Raw genomic sequence first — 22,590 nt, 5'->3', positions numbered from 1 at the left:
TCATTAGTAACACTAACAACCGCAATCCTATCGATGTAATGCTTCTTCCGACAGGCTATTAACATTTCTAATCTAATCTTTTCATTTTCCTATCCAGACAGAAGGCCGTCTGAGATTGCGCTGCTTGATTGCGACAGTGTCGTAAAGCGTTACTGTTTTGGTTGGAAATGATCAGTCGTCCTCTGTGTTAACCTGTCTGTTGGTCGCCCTTCAGCACAGAACGAGTGCTCTTCTCGTCATAAAGAGATACTAATTTAAACCATGGCAGGGACAATTGCACGGAAAGCTATCGACCACCTGAAGAGCAAAGAGTTCAGGGATTATTTGATGAGGTATGTTTAGGAAGCAGATTGCTGTAATTTATATTAGCATACATGCTAAAGTCGCTAGCTGGCTTTCGAATAGCTAGGATACAGCCATGAAGGGTTAGCTAAACTTAAGTATCTGTCCAACTGGTACTTTAATAAAATCCACGACATATTTTTACTGTTTGTATCTTGCTGTTTGTTTGGTATTGTTTTCTCTGTTAACTAGCTTTCAAGGACGATTGTGCTTCCTGTGCGCCCTGAGTTAGCTTGTTTCTCCTGTTTGAGGTTTGCTGTCAGAGTAAATGGAGAGAGAACCGGATGAACTCGTTTTCTAAAACATTTTCTATTAACTTTTTATAAATGGGATGTATGCGTTGTCAGTGTACCAGCAACGCTCGAAAGTGAGTCGTAAATTTTGAGAGGCTCCAATAGCGCCGCCGGAAAACACCTATATCAGCTTTATGCAGCTTTGGTTCTAACTAACGTTAGAGTACTGAACTGGATTATACTCGGAGGTTAGGGCCAGTGTCAGATATGGCTTTAGAGATAAAAGCATATATTTTAGCTTTCTGACATGCACTCAAGGTCTTGGTTAATTGTGTACTTTGGATTTAATGTGTACTCACCACAGACTTGAAATTTAGGGTAAAGGCTAAATTTTGACACAGTGACGCAAGAGGACATCTTTGTTTGCATTTGTGACAGAAAAATATGGTTGTGTCTTAGTTACTGTTTGAGAAGCACAGTATTTAATATCTTTATATATTATATATTTATAATGGCTTGTATCAGATTTGGTGTTTCTTTTGCTTCATGACAAAACAAGCAGATTATTTTTCTCCCTGCAGGACATGCACAGTAGCACTTGTGTAACCTTGCTCATATCAGTATGATTTATCTGTATTTATATTCTTTTCTCCTCTATGTGACCCTGAAACAAAAACATTCAACAGCACGGTAAGTACTCATCCTGTATATCTGTTCCTCTGTCTGTCTGTCTGTCTGTCTGTCTGTCAGTGTATCGTTTCGTTTTCTGTCAGTTGTCTAGCCTGACGGTTTATCTGTCTGCCTTTCTTTGATTATTTGTGCTGTACAATATAATGATATCTTTGAATCTGGCACCAATTGTGTGGATGTGTCAAACCTTTCCTATGCAGTGTAAATACAGTTTTATTCTCAAGTATTTTCAACCTCAGTGCTTTTTATAATGGAATTCACAATACAGATTTTTCTTCTAAGTAATCGCATAGTAGCTAGTGTATAGTTATGTTCTGCTGTACAAACAGCTTGATATAAATATCCAAACCACAAAAAAGTTTTTAGCCCAAACTTTTCACTTTTCTGTCACAGCATTTCTGGGGTCCAGTTGCAAACTGGGGTCTTCCTATAGCAGCCATCACAGATATGAAGAAGAGCCCTGAGATTATCAGTGGCAGGATGACCTTCGGTAAGACACACAGACACGTGCTGATAAACTGAGATGTACACATGAAGGATACACAAAACAGACTCATCATTTTCTAGTTAAATTTGTTATGATTAGGTTAGGGTTGTAATTTCTACATTTTCTCAAAGTTACTCAGCGGTAAGAGATTCTTTTAAGCAAAGTGCAGCTGGAAGTGTTGTTAGTCACTTTGAATATTTCCTGTTTCTCCCCTTTTTATTTTATATTCTGAGTGTGAAAGCTTTTCCTTTGGCCAAAGAGTTTGTCTTGTCCTGTAATTAAATATTGTCCATGTGTTTCCTCCTTCCCCTCAGCTCTTAGCTGCTATTCACTGCTCTTCATGAGGTTCGCCTACAAGGTCCAGCCACGCAACTGGCTGCTCTTTGCTTGCCATTTGACCAATGAGTCAGCACAACTAATCCAGGGAAGTCGTCTCATAAAATACAAGTAAGCAATGTTTTGTTCTGGGGGGTTTTGTGTGTGTGTGTGTCCTTGTGAATAGATGTATTATTCAAAACGATTGGACAGTTGAAGGTTTCCTTAAATATTGTTCATGTCAGCAGCTATAGTTTTAATTCCTTTGTCTTCAGAAAAATCACATCCTGTTGGTCATACTTTCACTGTTCAAGTCATTAAATAAAACAGAGTTGCATGCACTCAGACTGTATTGTATTATTTCAGAATGGAGAAGAAGATGGAATCTTAGTGGCAGAGTGAAGCAGATGCAGAACGTTCACTGCAGGGCGGCACCATGCTGCTTCAACGGACGCCTAAACATGGGCATCCAAAACCCATGCATCTAAACATCTTATCTAGTCATTGAAACTATGGCACTTTCACCATTTTAATCTGATGTTACCACGATTGATCATCTTCATAAGATTTTTGGTCTCTTTTTATGACACAGTCAAAAAAAATCAGATGCTTTCCTCCAAGAATTAAGGTCAACAGCTGTGTTATTTTTAGATTTTTTACAATATTAAACATGACACAAAAATATGATGAGGGTGAATGTACACTCAGTTAAGCAGCCTGACAGTTAGATGCCTTGCACACTGGATCCACCAGCTGTTGCACACTTTAAAACTAGTCTGAAGCATCATTATTCACCAGATTATCTCATTTCAGGCCATTTCAGCATTGAGATTTTTATTATTTTCTTACTTGTTTAGCAATTGGAATATTAAGTGTATTTCATAGAGAGCTTACACATAATCTGAGTTCAGTTTATGTAGCTATGTCCAAATTGTCACTGGCTTTGCATATGGACTTTCGTTCATTAACCCTTGCTTAAACACAGAGGACACAGATAGATAAACCTTTGCTTGGTATGTCCTGAGCTAAAAATGATCCTGTACACTGAACTCAGTGTATGAAATTCCAATTTGGCACATTTTGTTTCAATATAACTAATAATGGTAATTCAAACAAATGTGTAAATCATACAGAATTACTGCATCTTTTACTGTGGTAAAGCTGACTGTCTAGGTTACAAACCTCCATGACTGGACAAGGCAAGCTGCTTCTGTCAGTGCTGACCAAACATACTGTTGTTGTTGTCATATGTCATTCACATTAATTTATTATCATTGTATAATACACATCATTTTTCCCTGATTAATGATCTGATTCTCTGGGTTTGTTAAAATAAAGTAGCTTATGACCAACTTGAGCAAAATGCAGCAAATGAGTCATTTATTTGCAAAGATTTTTCTTATTAAGTTTAGCTTTGCAGTTTGCATTAGATTCTTGTTTGTCTCAAAGTCCTGTTTAATGGTAACCGTTTGAGATCAGGTAACCTTTACAAAGTCAGTGATTGTCTCACCATCTCAAGGAGGCCGCTGTTCCGTATTTACACTAAACATTGCGCTGTAACCTAATCCCCCTGGTAAGTTAACACTAAACACATCTTTATTCTCAAAGTCAAACAAAGTCAGGAGGTACAAATCAGATTAATTGGAAATTAATGAGAGTTATTACAGCTTGTCTCATGCTGTACTTATAAACCCCAGCTTTTTTTAAATATTTTTTTGTGAAAACAAAAAAATCTCTTTGTTGAGAACTGGATGAAGTAACAAAAAACACGAGTAGTAAACAATAAATTAAATAACAAATTAGTGCATGGTAAATGGAAACTATTGTTTAATAATTGAAATGGGGGTGGGATAGCAATTTGCAGTCTAAGAGAAAACCTGGACGGTAACCAGAAGATGGCAGTATTGCAATAACAACGACCCGGAATCGGCTGAAAGACACAGAAGAAGACCAACATGGCGTCTCTCAGCACTGCTGAGTGGAGAGCAATTTGCGACAAATTTACCAACGCCCAAAACCTGACTGATATAGAATCACGGAATGACCCAGAAAATGACCCGTTCCGCTCCAAATACAAGGCCAGGGAGCTCCTCAGAGAAATATACTGCTCTCTGAAGAGCTTGGAGCCCGGCGATAGTGAGGAGGACAGCGGCGGAGAGAGCGGCGATCAACGGCCGACAGAGCCACCGGTGGACGGGCAGATTGAGGATGTGTTCGGTCAGGGCTTCAGCGGCGACTCGCCAGCCGGGATGAGGGCCGCTAAACTCGGGGCTGTGGAGTACTATCTCGGCGTCAACCACGTCGACACAGAGGAGCTGTCAGCCGGGCAGGAGCATCTGATGAACTGCATGAAGCTGCTGGAGAGATGCAGGGTGTCGTCCGAGAATGTGTCACTGTTCATTCATGTCAGGGTAACGTTGACGTTGACTTAGCTAACTGTTGCCTTTATTAATGATTTAATGCTAACTGTCGGTTAGCTTCCGAGAGCTCTCAGCAGAAGACGTGTACATACAGACCACGGCGATAACTAAGGTTAGGCTCTACCAGATTTCTGAATAAACATGAGGGTGATAGGTATGGTAGATTGTAACTGAGATTCTACCACCAAATAAGGGACCATAATGCTGTTGCACGTCAATTTTTGATGAGGGGGGGACAGTGGGGGGCATGTCAGAATGAAGTTTGTACCATCACTGCCCTTCTTACCTATCAATCAATTGATTATTTGTCAGAAAAACACACTTAACCACATGCATCGGGTTGATTATAAAGCCTTGTAGCGAGTAAGCCTTTCCAAATCACTACTATAATAGGAGATCAAGTGATGCTGATTTCTCGTTCATGTATTGTTTGTTTGCATTGTCAGAACCAGCTGGGCATCCTCTGGGCAGGCCGGGATGAGACGGAGACGGCTCAGGGATTTCTTGAAACAGCAGAGTCCATCTACCAACGTTACATGAAGGAGGTAAATTTCTGTGTGACTGTCGCTGCTGCATTGACTGATCAATGACAGGAGAGACTGTAGCAGAGGAAAACCTTCACTGCCATGAGAGGAGTGGAGATACAGACAGGCTGTTTGCCTTCCAGGTTACTGTCTGACTGATTATCCATCTTTATTGTCTAACAACTCGTTCATCATCTGGCGATTATGATAAACACTACACTGTACGCTGTGGTGAGCGGAAATTTCATATCTTGCCAGTTGTCAGTTTGCGTCAACATCTGTAGGTGGAGGTGTACGATCACCATAATTGACCCGTCTGTCAGGAGCCAAGCACCAGCATTCAAAAGACAAACTGAACTGAGGAGAATCAGTCTCTTGAAACGGCCGTAGGGCAAGATATGTGTAGCCAATATAGCTGAGGTCGAAATTTACAATCATCAAATCCCTGTTGTGTGTGGGGTTTTTTCCCTCAGGATGGAAGTCCTCCCACTGATATGACGGAGTACTTTACAACTGAGGAGAAGCTGCTGACACATCAGGAAAGGACAAAGAGGTACTGGTAAACTCCTACATCCCCATACAGAAGCCACACACATATGTACATTTATAGACTATAGACTTATATTAATGCCTCACAGATTGCAAGATAGTGTTAATTCATGCAGCATACTGTGCTTCTCCATATACTCATTCTCCCTGTCACTCTTCCACCAAATTTCTCAGGTTTGAGTTGGCTTACACCCATACCATGTATTATCTTGCTCAAGTCTATAAAAACCTTGGTGAGTCTGGTCTTTTCAGTGAAATAATTAGAACACTAAAATGTACTGTATTGGATTGTGTAAATTGGATGCTTAAAGGTTTATGTACAATATGCTTCAGTTTGAATTGGATTCATATTTGTCTGTGTAAATGTAAAGAAGCTGACACTTGATTTGTTCATACATTGCTTTATTTGATAATGATGAAGATGATAATAATAACCAATATTTTGTCTCCAAGGTGAAACTGAGCGTGCTGCGACCTACTGCCACAATACCCTGCAGAGACAGTTACAGTTAAATCAGTTCAGTCCAATGGAGTGGGCTCTGAACGCTGCCACACTATCACAGTATTACATCACTAAGGTGGGCCATAGTTCAGTTTGTAGGATTTAGTGGCATCTAGCGGTGAAGTTACAGATCACAACCATCTCACTACCTCATCATCCTTCCTTTCCAAGCATGTAGAAGAACTTCAGGTGGCTGTGACGCCAGATTTGGTTTGACCTTTCTGAGCCACTGTAGAAACATGGCAGACTCTGTTGAAGAGGACCTGCTCCCTCTTTATTTATAGTGGCTCATTCTTAAGTAACAAAAACACAACTTTTCTTATTTTCAGGTTATTAAACATGAATGAAAATTCAATTCAACCCTCTCCCCCCCACCCCACCCCTTTCACCGAATCCTGCACACCGGAATTTATTTAAAACCCACATGTTAAAGTATTCTGCATGTTTAGACATGGTTTCATGTGTTAACATGCTTATTTTCACCAGTGCTTAAATGTTTCCTTGTGGTTAAATTTTTCAGTCTAGACATGAGGTCACATAATTCTGATTGCATAGCAGAATTCTGGTTGTAACAGTCACCTGCTGTTGGTGTTTGCTAGCGCTGTCACAGAACCTTGCTTATGGTATGAGTAATGAGAGGTGCATGTGTGTGATTTCTAGGGCAGATACATGGAAGGTAGACATTGCCTTTCAGCAGCTACTGTCGTATCAGGTTTGGCAGGAGAGGTTCCCTCTGAGGCTGCAGCACAGGAAAGTAAGTACAGATCCAAATCTTCAATTAATCAAAGTATTAAAATAAGAACACACATTAACTTATTTCCTTTGAAATCTGTACTTCTAATCAGCCACAATGACAGGAAATAACTGCAGCAAAATATTGTTACAGTTGTGTGACCAGTGCTGCCTCTCTTCCTTCCTTATTCTGACTCCTTTCTCCTTCACTCCCTCTCACTTCGTTCAAATATATCTAGCATTCCTTCACTTTCTTCCAGCATATCTTACCATCTTTTCTCCTTCTGTCTGACCCAGGTGAGACAGAGAGTGAGCGCAGGGAGCAGCTCAGGCAGAAGAGAGCAGAGATTGCGAGATGCTGGATCAAATACTGCCTCAACCTCTTGCAGGATGCTAAGAAGCTGCTAGAGGTACTGCAAGGTTGTATGTGTGTGGACACTTTTTTGTGACCCTGGGTGTTTATAAAGTCTGTTTACTGAAGTCCCAAGCCATGAGACCTGAGTCTAATGTGAACACTGTATTCAGTACACCATAGCTGAAAGAAAAAGAAGTACCCACAAAAACCCCAACTTTATCAGCAGCAGTAGTTACTGTTTGCCTGTCCACATACTTGTGTGCATCTGAGCTTAGATCAACATAATTGTATGACGTGTGCCTTTTAAAATGTGCTTACATGTGTGCGTTTGTGACCAGGACAACATTGGAGAGCTGGATACTGATCGTCAAGAGGAGCTGAAGAGAGCGAGAAGACGTGAGGAGGAGGAGGAAGAAGAGGGCAGGAAGAGCGCTCTGCTGTTTGGCTCTGAAGACACCTTTGACTCCATTGCTAGCCTGGAAGAGAAGGTCTGTATACCGTATCTGATACAGCCACTAGTGCTACTAATGATGTCTTTAGTTCTGATTATTGGTGCAATGAATGCTGCTGTACTGCTACTTGTCAACACAAATCCAGCCTATCGCAGCTGACTACAGGCGAGAGGCAGGGTTCACCCTGGACCCTTGCCAGTCAGTCGCAGGGCTGACACACAAAGAAATACAACCACCCACTCACACCGAGGGGCAGCATAGAGTAGCCAATTAACCTAATGTGCATGTTTTTGGGATTGTGGGAGGAAGCCGGAGTACCCGAAGAAAACCCACACAAGCACAGGGAGAACATGCAGACTATGCACAAAAGGGCCCAGACCGGGATTTGAACCTGGAACCCTCTTACTGTGAGGCAACAGTGCTAAACGCTGCACCACCGTGCCACCCGTCCTTGTAGTATATGAGATCAGACTCTGCTTTTTGTTTTCCAGGTGAGCTGTTTGTTCCCACTGGACTTCACTGAGGCCAAAGGTGTGTTTCTGGTGGGACAGAATTATGTCATACAGGTACGCTCAGCACACACGCATACAGAACCTGGGTTAGACAGATTCATATAATCAGCTTAGACACTTTTATATGAGCAAACAGACACAAAGAACACACTCTCCTTGGCACATCAGTGGATGAACTAAGCACATGGTTTCCTGTGTGTTCGAATGGACTGGTGCTACTTTACTGTTCTCAAGTATCCAGTGATATTGTAGTCTTCAGTATTCACCTCAAGAAGCAAATTTGCACTGGGGTGTCTTGTTATTGTGGATATTACTCTGAAATATGATGTCAAGCTATTATTAATGGCAGAGTTGCTCCACAGATTAATTTTGTTTTGAAGGCTAGTGAGAAAAACATATAAAGAGAGCAAAATCAGGTTTTCCAAAGAAGTTAAAAAAAAAAAGAAAAAAAGACCTGATTTGAAGAGAAGTCCGTTCATCCTTTTTCTTCATCCAGACAGGTTTACAGGTGAAAAAAAGCCCCATGTGTGGAACCTACAGTGTACAGTTTCAACTGCTAAACAACAACTAAACTGTCCCTCCATCCTTTGCTTCGTTACCCTCGTGCAGGCCAAGGAGTACTTTGAGATGGACGGCTATGTGACGGACCACATAGAGATCTTGCAGGATCACAGTGCTCTTTTCCGAAGCCTGGCTTTCTTTGAAGAGAGTCTGGAGCAGCGCTGCAAAATGCACAAACGAAGAATTGACATGTTGGAGCCAATCTGTAAAGGTACTGCTCTAACTTCTCAGTTTTGCAGTTTGTTTTACTTCCTTTTTATCTTTGAATATTTTCACAAATCTAAAACCAAAAAAAAAAAAAAACATTTCAGTGTTTAATCTGAAAGTCTGTTCAAAGTGACATAATTGATGAGATGAGACTTTGTCTCTTTCTGACTCTGTGTTTTCTCTGCAGACTTGAATGCCCAATACTACCTGCTGATTCGCAGACAGTTGATGTTTGAGTTGGCTGAGACCTTCAATGAAATGATGAACCTGAAACTAACACTGGCCAACAGACAAGCGGACACACAGTCTCTCGATAATCACACCATTAAGAAATTTAACACACTCTGCTCTTCCTCTGCCAAGTCAGTGTATATATGTGTGTGTGCGTGTGTGTGTGTGTGTGTGTGCATCTGCATCTGCATTTATTCAGTCTAAATTATTTAAAATCCTTTGTGTTCCTCCACAGATATTTCCAGATGTTCTTAGACTCCCTCTGCTCTCCAGAGGGGAAGTTTCCAGAGCACCTAGAGGAGGAGGTGCTCAGACCAGCTCTGGTGGCCCGCTTCAGAGTGGCTCGACTCTACAGCCAGCTGATCTCGCCCCTCCCCACTGTTCAGCTGGACAACCTCAACAAGTCCCTGGAAAACTACAAGTACAAAGATATTTATTCATATATGGTGACACATCCAAACGCTTTCTGGGTTGTATATGGAAAGATGTGCTCTCAGCAGGAGCACTCTACAGTATGACAGCAGTACATTAGTAGAAAATTGCTTGAAAGGCAGATGTATTTTAAATAATGTTAAAAGGAATGGTATCTGGATTGTGCTCTGCAGTTTATATTCTTCTAGCTGCCATGTTTTTTTTCCTCTGTGTTACATGTTGACTGTAATTTTCATCTCGCACTTGTTGTCCAGATATGTGGTGGAGTACTGTGAGACCCACCCCGAGGCAGTAGCCACAGTGGAGACGGAGCTGGAGCTGAGTAAGGAGATGGCCGGCCTGCTGCCTCTCAAGATCAACCGCCTCAAAGCAAGAATGGCTGCAAACAATTAAAGGACATCACTGTTCAGTGTTCACTGACTTGCTTACTGGTTGACTAACAGCTTGTGATGAAGCGGTTTCTTCATATTCATGCTGAAAAATATTTGAAACTTCGAGTCCTCAAGCTCAGTTTACTTTGACGTGCAGTCATTTATAGAGCTCACAGCAGAGCCTCAAAACTAGATCTGAGGCACTGCAGCACCTCTAAAAAACTGTAATTCTTCTGTTCAGTTATGCTTCATTAGATGGGATGCTGTAATATGTTAAATAATTAATCAAGAAAAAAAGCTAAATGTAAGATATTTTTGGTGATGCAAAATATGAATGTACCTTAATAGGCCCAATGTCACTGTGGGCTCATGTCTTTTAACTTCATGGTTGTTATTTACATTTTATATGAGTTACAGTGTGATGTGATATTCATTAAATGAACCTTCCTTAATATAATTATTACTTGGCATGAGATGGAAAAACTCCCATATCTTGCTAGTGTACGTTGCCATGTTTGTCAGTAATTCTTCTGACTTGACTTGTGTTTTAACACTGAGGTACATGAATGAGTAAGTGACCAAACCATAAACTGAATGAAGCTCCTTCTGAAGCTGCAGTGACATCTGAAGCATCAGTAACGTGGTTTTCTTTGTCTACTGAAACAGTGAGATTCACAGAAGTGAAGCACGCTTCGATATCATCCACCCATCTCTGCTAATAGTATTAAATCCATGCATGAGTTAAGTTTACCACCTCATAGTCAATGGACACTCCCAGCAATTAGAGAAACTGGAAGGCAGATTCACAGACTTTCTGTCTTATTGTTATGGGTGTTGGCCTGTGGCCTTGTTTTGTGCAGTGGGCATGCTGCGTCGACAAGAGCTTTTAACACATTACACACTGTACATACTGTGTGTGCTCTCTCCTGTGTTGCATTATTAAGCGTGATTAGTGTAATTTAAATTCAGATAGAACATCAAATTTCCTCCCTTCAAAATGAATATGAAAATGTCTATCCGGTTCACACTTCTTGTCTATTTTTAATCATATTGGTTGTCATTTAATGTGTCTTGTTTTCTGTAAAACACTTCAGCGCAGTAATAATCTGTTACTTAAGCTGCTTTATGTTTCTGATGATAAAATAAATGTTAACACCTACTTTGACCAGAGCGAATGTGCCCACGGTATGAATAGGCAGCCAGATGTGCACATCCCATCCCAGTGACTTAGTGGACATTATTCGATGTCATAATCTGCATGATGCCAGTTAAATGTGTGTATTTTTTCCCTGTCTCAGAGGGATCACAATGTCATCTTGTTTTATGTACTGTAGATATTGTATGTAATGCTAAAAAAAAAAAGAAAAAACACCACTGAAGTAATATACACTTACATCACACTACCAATATGTGTCTATTATTTTATTTATATGTTTTCTCTGGTATACGTCCATATACTAGAGGCACTACCAGTAAGTTGATTTACTGACTGGAAGTAAAGGCTAAAATTGTCTCTGGTTGATTAAATTGCTTAATGCAGAGAAATGTCTAAAACAAGGTCAATTAAAACTAAACTGTCTCTTTAATGCTGATTTTGACAACGTGGTGTTCTATAACATTTACATCCTGGCAAACACTTTTTGTAAGCTGTTTTTATATTTTTCACCCTACACAGTTGTGCCCTGAATGTCCACAATGTTGTTGCATCGTTGTGTACATTTCCCACATTGTGTAGTTAAGTAAAACCTGCGTACACCAGTGTTACCATTGGCAGAGATAAAGGAACATTTCACATTAACAGTATGAATTCCTGATCAATGCTTTCTCTGTGGGGACCGCACTTTCAAACTATCAGATTCAAATTTATTGACAAAGTCTGGTTTCCCAGATTCAGTTGTGTGTTTTTGTAAGGGGAGGCATGTGCAACAGAGGTCAGATGTGTCTGCTGATACATGACTGGTCTGCCGTGACCATGAGTTTATGCAACTTTGGCTGACTGTAAGCTGCTTTGTCACTGAGGGCTTTATGGCTGTACAGCCACAAACCAAGTCTGATGACACCAGGGTGGCAGGACTGATCAACATCACGGCCATCCAAGTATTCTGAAGTTGAGCAAATCTTCCACTGTGCAGTGATTTCTGTACAGATGTGGAGACAGATTAAAGGAAATACCAAAACCTTGCTAGTGCAGATGTTCTCATACACATCTGTATGTGTTTATTGTTGTTACAGTACGTTCCTCGTCAAGACATCAGAAATGTGTGACAGAAGTTGAAGAGAACTGACGTCACACTCGCACGCGTGCACACACAGGCATGCAAATCAAAATACTTACTGTCACATGAATTACGGTTAAAGAATGTTTATGGTTTCTTCATGCAAAGGAAGGTTTTGGTACATCAAAACCTGCAACACCTGCTTTCATTTATGCTCCCACAAACTTTCTGATGCTTGTCAAAACATGTGTTTGCATACCTGCTCGGTACAAGACACTTGAAACTAATTTAACGTGACCTGGGCCAAGAGAGAATACAGGAACTGAATACACTGAATACACACACCGATGCACGATAAGTCTACATTGATTTGAGTGCAAAGCATAACTGCAGATGTGCCTGTTGAACAGTCAGATGACCTGCTGGTGCAGTTGATGGTTACAATTCACATCATAGGTTTGAAGAAGCATGTGAAGCACAGGCTATAAATCATGAATGTCTTTTCCTATTGGATAAATTGAAACTTTTGATTTGGGACCTTGTTCCGATGCAGTTTGGGTGTGCTTGTGTGTGACTGACTGTTCTTGTATATTCATTTATTGTCTTCACAGTTTGATAGTTCCCAACATTAGAAACAAAAGATGTTACATCCTGACTGACGCAGAGTTGCTCAAAAACCGTCTAGACTTACATTTACTGTGAAAAAGTGAGTACACAAGCTTTTTGTGGTTATCACTCACTTCCTCTCACAACGGTCTTTGTAGAGTCCAGACAGCTTGTGCATGCAGCTTGATGAAATGATCCCATTTTGTGTACATATATGTAAATAATTGTGTTTTTGCCTTTGTACGTGTCTTTCTGAGGAGTGAAAATAGTGCTGCCTCTGCTGCCACGTGACTCTGGTTGCTCAGACAATACACTTGAATCCCACGTAATTTGACAGGGTGGGGATGGAAACCAAGCTGACTATAAAAGCTTGCATTTTATAGATGTATTAGCATAGTGACTGTTGCAGGGAAATGTATCAAACTTTGTATATCAGACTGGTGACTGTGGTAGTGTTGTAGTGTTTTAAATTGTTTAACCGCTGAGTGCTGTAGAAGAGAGAGACAAAACTGACATAACTGGAGACATGCAGCATATGCAGTGATGTTTGTAAGAGAGTATATGTGCCTCGTAAATATGTCACAAATGTGTGTGTGTGTGTGTTGAGCCTGGGCAGGCTAGTGTGTCATTTCCTGAGGGAAAATGATAGCAACTGATGTTACCACTTCCTGCAGCATGAGACAAACTGTTCTCTCTCTCTCTCTCTCTCTCTCTCTGGGTCTTCTTCTCTGCTTGTCTGACATAAGCATAAGCACACAGACACAGTCGAAGAAGAAGACCCCCAACAACATAACAGCGACAGCAACAAAGTGCTGACAGTGACATGCACTCACACACACACACACACACACACGTCACTGGGTCAGACTGAACCACAAAAAGGCCATCCACATATCAGAAACCACAGAGTGAATGAGTGTGTGCGGAAGGTTTCACACAACAAGCACAAAGAGAGAAATCAAAGGTGAAAGAGTGTTCAGAGAGGAAAAAAAAGAGACGATGAAGACACATTCAAACACTTAAAGATTATTAATGATGAGAATATGGTTTTGTTTTCAGTCAGCGCTTCTCTCTAAAAATGATTATCAGTTTGGCTTGTGTGCGGTGAAGAAAAGCTGGGCTGTGTAGTGTCACTACACCATTTGATAAAAAAAAAAGAAAAAAAAGAAAAGAAAAAAATTGAGGGTAGTGGTGAGAAGATGCAATGTGAGATCAAACTGCTGATTCTCAAAATGTGACGTAAAACACATTTTCGGTATGTTGAAAGACGGGAAGATGAATAAAAAATTCTTTTAAATGAACCGGAATTTTCTAATTAGTATTACGGTCAGTCTGTTACTGTTATTATCAGGAGTTTACATTACAGGAGTTTCTATCCGTGTTTTTATGTTCATTCTGAGTCTTTTCCATGTGAAGCACTTTATGGGTAATTTCTTTATTATCAAGCACTTTGAGCTGCATTTCTCATATGAAAGGTGCTATAGGCTTAGTTTTGTTGTTGTTGACCACTGAGGGGGTCATGTAAAGAAACACTGGGATGTTAAAGCTACCTTTTACCACTTTGACATTGTACAGTGAACTCAGAGTTACCTATTTTTATTTTGTTGCCTGTACATTGTGATTGTGGTCACACATCCTAACTGTCCTCATGACATGCCATACCAGTACATACCACAGCATGTGGTAAATGTAATAAAGCAAACAAGGCACAAGCTAACCGATGAAATTGTTCACTATTTAGAATAATCTGGATATTTTGTTTTTCTTAAGATGAAGAAGAAGAAGAAGAATCAACTTTATTGGCAGTATATATATTTTTACATACACACACTGAATTTGTCTTAGTTGAACACACACATGCAACACCCGGCAAATTACATGCAGTGAAACACACACAGGAGCAGTGGGCAGCGTCAAGCGCCCAGGGAGCATATTGGGGGTTAAGTGCCTTGCTCAAGGGCACATCAGCTGGCTAATTAAGGGGGGGGGGGGGCATTCCACCACACCACAAGTTCCTGCCCGTCCGGTGGGGGAATCGAACCGGTGACCCTCCGATCACAAGCCGCTTCTCCAACCTCTAGGCCACGGCTGCCTAATCTTTTAGATATTGACAACAGAAGGACGGCTGCTCCACAGTCTATCCAAGGTTTGTCCCCTCCTGTGAAACTGTGATAACATGTTGAATCCTTCCTGTTCCAGGCTAACATCCACCCAGGCCACCATCATTATCACTTCCACAATGCATCACATGTTTTTCATGTGTTTTCATCTTCCAGCTCCTAACAGCCCGAGTAACTTCTGAGTCATCATCAGTGAAGCTGATCTGATAAATACACTTTGTCTGCATGAGGCATCAGGACATACCAGGTGTCGACTCTCGAACTGTCTCGACTTGTGTTTACCAGCACAGTCTGCTGTCACAGACAGTGTTTTCAGTGTTACATTCATCTACTTCATAAACCTGTTGTGTAGTTTATATATCTTGTTTCATCAAGTTATTTTTATGTGGAAATTTCTTTTTTAGCAAAGTAACATAATAGAGGCAAAGGAGCAAAATATCAGGTAGCAAAAAAATCACATCAGATCAAATCAAATACTCAAGTAAAATAATTCAAAAGTGCAATTAAGTACAGAGCTTGAGCCCACACACTTGGTTACATTCAACCATCAACAAACACAAGCTTGCATACATTAATCTGCAGGACATATGAAGACACAAACATACAAGACACAAATACACACAATGAAAAACAGGTGCATACACACTGAATTACAATGTATCACACACAGTGCACTGATACACACACAAACCCTTTACACATCTTATAAAAAAGGACACTTTAGTGGTAATGTTCTCTGGAGATTTTAGGTGAAAATAATTTAACAAGACTTTGGGACCTGTATTGACTGCCAACATATGCTATATAGACAAAAGTATTGGGACAGAGGTGAGAGTAGAGGTGGTTCTCCCTTTGCAGCTAGAACACCTTCCACTCTGGAAGGCTTTCCACAACATGTTGGAGCATTTCTGTGGGAATTTTTGTCCATTCATGCAGTAGAGCAGCAGTGAGGTCAGGCTCTGATGTTGCCCAGAAGGCCTGGCTCACAATCTGTGTGCCAGTTCATCCCAAAGGTGTTTGATGGGGTTGAGGTCAGGACTCTGTGTAGGCCAGTCTCGTTCTTCCACACCAAACTCATCCAGCCATGTCTTTATGGAGCTTTCTTTGTGCACTGCGGCACAGTCATGCTGGAATAGAAAAGGGCCTTCCCCAAACTGCTGACACAAAGTTGGAAGCACAATCCCTGACAACCAGCCCCATAAAAGGTTTGTCTGCATACTTTTGTCTATATAGTGTAAATGTTTTTTCTTTTGTTACCCACTGAAGTTGAGGCTGTTACTGATATCAGTTTACTGCTGCTCAGAGTTTGTATTTCTCTGACTCCGTCTTCCTTTTTTCTGTCTGGAGTCGAGGAGCTAAAAGAAAGCAAACCATTTCTCTCACAGGGGAAACAGAAAAAAAATGACAAATCAAACCGAACTGAGTTAATGTGAAAGCAGAAGCTCTCACAAATAGCCTACATCGTTTTCTTACTGCAAGACAAAATGAGCCCAATTAAGATAAGCTGCCCTTCCTCTCAGTCGTTACAGAGACACAGATTGAATCTTAGCTGCAATTTACTGGTATTTCCTCAGTCTTGTGTGTAAATTACGCCGTGATATCAGATATGTGAGGTAGCTAAAGCAGAAGTTTCCACTGAGGATGTTAAGTCACTTTCTATACACAAGAAGACTTCAGGAAACCATGACGCACTCAGAGGGCTGAGCTCTTCACAGGGGGAGTTTGACTGTCGGAGACATTAACCACGCCAAAGAAGTTCACACTTTGAACAGGAGTAGCGTTTTATTTTGTTGCTGTTTTGCTAAAGAAATACAATCCTGAGGATGAAGCTCTCTCTATTCGTCGTTATCTCCTGCCTCGCCTTACATAACGGAAATGGTAAGTCGACATTTCTTTGCTTTTAAACACAAAATACTTTTGTTTTCAGACTCTTGATGTCGCGGCGGGGTTTTTCAGACGTGCTGTAATGAAAACAAGTGAAATCATTTCGCATCCTGACAGCTCAAGTGCTCTCAAGGGACATCTTCACAGCGACGGTGACCCAGACTGGGGTCTGGGGCCCCAACAGGGGTCTGTTTGATTGACAAGCAGAATAAGGAACTGATCCACTTGATTGATATTTGACTCCTTGTGTCAGCATAACGTGATTACCGTACGCAGCCGTGAGTCATTGGTGGTGAACGTCAGGGTTTTTCTGTCCTCCCTGCTGGATTGATGCTGGGGCTCCCCACAGACTTCAGAAAACAGTGTTAGGAGTCCAAAATGACGCTGCGAAAATATTATTTTCCTTTTCACGAGGGCAAGGGCAACGGGAAACAAGGTTCAAAGCTTTGAGGTTCATCAGGGAAAAATACACGGCAGCCCCCGGTGTGGTTCACACAAAAGAGCAAAGACGTGTCAGTTTCCGTGTGAGGTTTCGATGTGGCTTGTTGAACTTGTGAAAGGCCTTTTGGACTCACAAGTACCAATATTGTTTTTTAATATAGAGGAAAGAGTCTGCACAGATAAGTCCAAATGAATGGATAATAACGTCTTTAATAATGAATGAATTTTATTTTAATTTTATTTAGTTAGTTTGTTTTTTAACCAAACTGTACCAAACTCTATTTCTAAACCATCAGAATCATAAGTACTACTCCAGGGGGTATGGATTTTTTTATATGTTGTTTATACAGTATGTGTAGTCTGTTAATGAGTTTTTGTCATAATTAATTTGACATTGAATATATGAACGCAGGTTATAATCTTATGTAAAAGAGAAAAACAACAGCCTTTTCTTGTAATTATTGGATTTTTATGGTTCCTACAGGCCTAAATAAGAACAGCAGCTAAATTAAATTTGATTTCAGTAGAATTAGGATTAAAATAACAAAATGAGACATTATTTTCTCATCTGTGACATGTAACATGAGCAACCAAACGCTACAGGGGCAACACCAGCCAATTATGCCATCTGTCCTTTCTTACAGACACACACAATTCAAACTGTCACACAAACACACCCTTTTAAAACGGGTATTTTCCAATTAAATGATTTGGATACAACTGTCAGATATCAATAGTCCATGTGATAGATGGTGTTAGATTACTTTGGCAGTAGTATCAGTGTGATGCAGAAATGTGGCATCAGCTTTTCAAAATGAAAACAATGTTTACTTTCTTATTTTTAATGCAAATTTTGTTTGATTCAGCATTCATTAATCCATAACAGAATCCCTACACCAGTCATCACGCAGTCAGCGTGAATTTCGTTTAACATGAACTTTGTCTTACGTAGAAGGACGACTGAAACATTTGATGCTCTTCACACTGGATGCTGGTGTAAAATAACTGTTAATATCTTTAGCATCGGATAAGCTCTGTGATCAGCTTGCTGCGATGGGCTGAGAACAGGCTATGGAGCTGTTACTTCCTTTTGTAAGACTTTACTGAAGTGAATTATGAGTTCTGAAGGCCATCAGGCCAACTGTCACTTTGACCTTGTGCAGAATAATGTTGTAATCTCCTGAGACACTCCAAATATGGAACTGGTAAACCCCATTTGCCACACTGAACTAATTCACATGAGCAACCAGATGTTTCCCAAGTAGACTCTTGACCAAAGTGAATTATTGCATAAAATGCTGCACGAAAAACAAGAAAATTCATCAAACATCAATGACCTTCTTTCTATGTCTAGGAGCACCTACAACTGCTGTGTATAAGTTTGTGCGATGTAATCCTGAGGGCGACCAGGCCAACTGTGTGACTCTACAAAGTCCAAAAATGGCATGGAGTCCAGAACTACCAAGCAAACTGCCTGCTTCAACAGCACAGTATCTGTAAGTATTCATGGTTGTGAGTGTGTGCAAGCTCGGGGTGCAATGGTTTTTTAGCTCTTTGACTTGTTCACAGTAAGGTGAGAGTGTCTCAATAGCAGTGAGCTCACTTCACTGCCAAAACAACCATCTTTGAGATAGCACAGTAAACTGTTACTGTTGGATAAATGCAGACTTTAAATATAGAAATGCTGATGCTGCATTGGATCTGTCACCTTGGTCAGCACAACTCGGGTAACACGGCCTCTGTGTGTGTATTCATGTGTTTGTCTGAGAGTATGTAAGTGTGAGGTAGGTGGCCAAGAAAAGCCAGAATAGACAGTGTGGAGGGATAAAGACAGACGGACTGACAGGGACAGGGCAGGGAGGTTTGGGCTGGAATAAGTAAGACCTCAAGAGTTTACTGACTATTTCATATTGTCACATAGTGCAGAAATGGGAGTTTATGTAATTTATAGCGATATCGATGGCCAATTTTTTTCACTGCACCGAAAAGGATAATTTTAGTCTAACCTGTCTATCTTATACACATGACATGAAAAAAGTGTACAGAGGGAAAGACAGACAGAAATTAGAGAAAAGTACAAATACTTACAAACGTACTGCATCTAATGAGCTGTAAAGAGCAAAAGTACAACGATAACTTAGTAACTCATGTACATGTAATCTGAATTCTGTTGTGCGTGTGTGTGTGCGTTATGGCAGCCTACTTGAGCTCTGTGTACTGTTTGCTCCATTACAGTGGGCGTAAAGTCAGTCTAGACCATCTTATGGAAACAGCCTACTAAGACAGACACCCTTTGCTAATAAAGATGTGCGTGAAAATTCACTAATTGCATAACTTGTTTTTGTCACAATTTCAGCTGGCTCTCCACTCCACGCTGTACATTTGCAATGTGCATGCAGTTCTACTGTAGAATTAATCTCTGAAATGAGCTGTTGGCAGAGTAGTGCCTGTAAAGATGACATCTATTATTGCAATATGAGTCATACTGTGTCAAACACATCATGTTTACTATCACTGTTGGCGGCTGACTTACTTGAAAATGCAAAACCTTTCTGTCCAGTTTATGTCTCACCCAGGTTATGCAAAATGCATGCTAAAATAGGACAAACCACCTTATATCACTGAATGGAAATAATCCCAAAGTGAGGATTGTTTTGATCGCTAAAGCAAGTCAATGAGCCATATTCAGTGTCAAAAGTGAAAATATTTTTGTCATGACATTTCCTTCAGTGATATGCTGTCTCCATCGACTTAAGTACCATAAAAGTTAATAAGTCATAAACAATTTGACATTATCATTGACATGGCATACTGTATGCTACTCCATTCCCCGCCTTGTGATTTTACCTGGTCTGATCACACACCTTGGTTGTAAAGCTTCTGTACACATTTGGTACCACAGAGCGGTGACACAGAGGGAGGCAAGAACTGTAGACGACACAAGTCAAGTGGAAATGATGGTTGGAGTAAATGAAAGTAGATGACTTTGCATATGGAGATTATTCTCATCGAATTTTTGTGAGTCTTATCTTCATCCTCCACATCAATTCAACTTGCTTACAAAGCAGCCCTCTCTTCTGCACCTCGCCTCGAACAGGAAGTCAGAGGGAAGTGTTGAGAGGAAGTGGGTTGTGACGTTTGGTGGTCTGCCATTTCTGGTCCATTGTTTGTATCTGCCTCTTTGCTCTGATACCCGTGTTTGAGAAATACCAGGTGACATGTAAAAAAAAAACAATACATATTTATATATATATGTATAATAAGCCAATAATTAAATTGGAAATTGCACTTTCTCACTTTTACTAATTTATTGCAACAACTCTTGAAAGACAGACAACCGTGTATAAAGTAGAATATGATTAACAACGCAGTCAGATCATGTATAAGTTAATGCTGCTTACAGGTCTTGAACCACTTGAGGTGATAACACTTTGAGTGCTAACAGGAGGGTCATAATGCTGTCAGTCAAGCACAGTCTGTTCACGGTCACACAGTCATCAGTCTAGTCAGGCAACATAAGTGAGAACACCTTTGTAGGTGTTTAAGCCTGCAACAACTTCTGTCAAACAATTATCTTTATGGAGAAACAGCTTCAGCACGAGATAACATTAACAAAGCAACACCCATTTGAAAATGTGTTTTGGTTGTTGTTACTGTGCAGAATGATACTGTACATGTGCAGCATTGTTGCATCTAATGATTATAACAGTAACAATAATTTCTCAATTAATCATTGGTCTGTAAAATATCAGAAAATATTGAAAAGCTGAGAAGCAATTTTTCAATGTCTGCTTCTTGTTCTGTTTCCAGAGAGGCTGAGCCCGTGGAGGAGGGAGAGGAGGAAGCATTGAGGCCAAATGAAGAGGGCGAGTCACCTGAGACTGTCCAGTCTGAGGATGGTTCTGGAAGTTATGAAGGCTCTGCAGCTTACCTTGTGGCAGACCAAGCCTTTGAAAGTGAGACAGGCTCAGGCGAGTCCTGGACAGAGAAAGATGCAGACCTAAACCAAGGTATTTTTGTGGGAAAAGGGTGGATTCAAAAGTTTTCTAGGTTCTCTTTTTATCTTCACCATCTGATTCACGGTCTGATTTGTCCTCATTTTTTGCCTGCAGGTGGGGAAACGATGGCCATGAGTGGCGCAAAACCAACAGAGGAGGATTTGAAAGAAGAAAACCTTTTGGAGCTGTAGACTGACCCACCCACCCCCACACACACATACACACACACACACACACACACACACACACATACACATATACACAAAGCTAACTAAATCTATCTTATTTCCACTCTGTCTGTTCAAGTGGTTAAACAAATGTATCATCACCATCTGCTGGTGGTGGAAAAGCTTGGCTGCCCAGGGATTGACAAAGGCTAACTTTGTATCCATGTTGCTCTTGATGGAAAAAGAACAGCTGTAAACAATGAAAAAGTAACTGTCAGAGGAAAAGAACAGCCTGCATACACGAGACATATACACACACAGTTTAAGTTGGCAGTGACTTGTGTCTGTGCTTTCTTTTGAAAAGGATGTCTATGTTTGAATATGCTTTTTAATATAAAATCTGAAACATGCTTTCAAATAGTTGGAATACCAGTGCAATAAGATGATGCCATGAATTGGTCCCTCTGTACAGCTGTGGTTCCAAACATTTCTTCGTAAGAGGCCTGTGTTTCTTTAAGGCACACAAAAGACTTATTTATATTATTTGATTGCTCAAATGTCTCAAATCTTGTGCCACATAATACTTATCCAGGGAGGTTATTCAACCTACTTTGGGAACTTCTGGTCTGCAGCATTTATTAAAAGAATCTTGCAAACCCATATCCCTCAGGAATGGATTCATGCTATCCTAACTGTGAACTGGAACATATTCATAATATGTAATGTGCAAATGCATGCTTTTCAACAGGTTCTGCATTGTCCAATTTGCGTTTGAAAATACTTATATCAATAAAGGATTTATAACAACAGTATTTTCTTGGGTATATTTTTATTAAAATTCTTCAAGTATTAATGATACTTATAAACACCGGTGCGTGCAGTATACATTGTACTGATGAAAAGGATAAATAGGACAGAAAACTTTAAACTTCTCCTGACAACAACAGCACAAAGCCAGAGCACAACTGAAGCACGATAGGTATTTCCCAAGGTCCTGAATCAAAACAATTTTCAACACTAAACAGTACAATTAATTCACCAAACAGAACAGTCAGCAGAAAGCTCTGAGGCTCAGCATGACCAAATGGTTAGAAGTTAGTGTCATCTGTTTGTCCACCAGGGGGCACTCATAAGCTTCATTTAAATGTGAAATAACGCGCCCAGAACGTGTTTTGGTTACACTTTTTAATAACCAAATTGAAACGATTCTCATCAAAATTGTTATGCTTGTTTGTATGCTTAT

General features: G+C 40.4%; 3 protein-coding genes across 4 annotated transcripts; all 3 read left to right on the top strand.

Annotated features, from left to right (window-relative positions):
• Positions 1 to 150: 150 nt before the first annotated feature.
• Positions 151 to 3,424, top strand: mpc1 (mitochondrial pyruvate carrier 1). 2 transcript variants are annotated; one of them, XM_046384642.1, is made up of 5 exons: positions 154 to 332; positions 1,262 to 1,265; positions 1,659 to 1,755; positions 2,067 to 2,199; positions 2,434 to 3,424. In XM_046384642.1, exons 1-5 carry the CDS (start codon positions 262 to 264, stop codon positions 2,456 to 2,458), a joined length of 330 nt encoding a protein of 109 aa, XP_046240598.1. In that variant the 5' UTR covers positions 154 to 261; the 3' UTR covers positions 2,459 to 3,424. The 2 variants fall into 2 exon arrangements, with proteins under 2 accessions (XP_046240607.1, XP_046240598.1); XM_046384651.1 differs by lacking the exon at positions 2,434 to 3,424 and having other exon boundaries at positions 151 to 332; positions 2,067 to 2,203.
• A 542-nt stretch (positions 3,425 to 3,966) lies between these two features.
• LOC124056807 (kinesin family binding protein) lies at positions 3,967 to 11,322 on the top strand. The gene is made up of 13 exons (XM_046384628.1): positions 3,967 to 4,478; positions 4,934 to 5,032; positions 5,485 to 5,564; positions 5,735 to 5,793; positions 6,014 to 6,138; positions 6,723 to 6,816; positions 7,092 to 7,204; positions 7,488 to 7,637; positions 8,093 to 8,167; positions 8,723 to 8,885; positions 9,069 to 9,243; positions 9,348 to 9,533; positions 9,799 to 11,322. The coding sequence occupies exons 1-13, from the start codon at positions 4,023 to 4,025 to the stop codon at positions 9,935 to 9,937; spliced, it is 1,914 nt and encodes a 637-aa protein (XP_046240584.1). The 5' UTR covers positions 3,967 to 4,022; the 3' UTR covers positions 9,938 to 11,322.
• A 5,242-nt stretch (positions 11,323 to 16,564) lies between these two features.
• Positions 16,565 to 22,156, top strand: srgn (serglycin). The gene is made up of 4 exons (XM_046384613.1): positions 16,565 to 16,735; positions 18,537 to 18,678; positions 20,993 to 21,192; positions 21,295 to 22,156. Exons 1-4 carry the CDS (start codon positions 16,681 to 16,683, stop codon positions 21,369 to 21,371), a joined length of 474 nt encoding a protein of 157 aa, XP_046240569.1. The 5' UTR covers positions 16,565 to 16,680; the 3' UTR covers positions 21,372 to 22,156.
• The last annotated feature ends 434 nt before the right edge of the window (positions 22,157 to 22,590 follow it).

The sequence above is a fragment of the Scatophagus argus genome, chromosome 1 (assembly GCF_020382885.2).
Source record: "Scatophagus argus isolate fScaArg1 chromosome 1, fScaArg1.pri, whole genome shotgun sequence".
Taxonomy (NCBI): Eukaryota; Metazoa; Chordata; class Actinopteri; family Scatophagidae; genus Scatophagus; species Scatophagus argus.
This window is presented reverse-complemented; position numbering and strand designations above follow the sequence as displayed.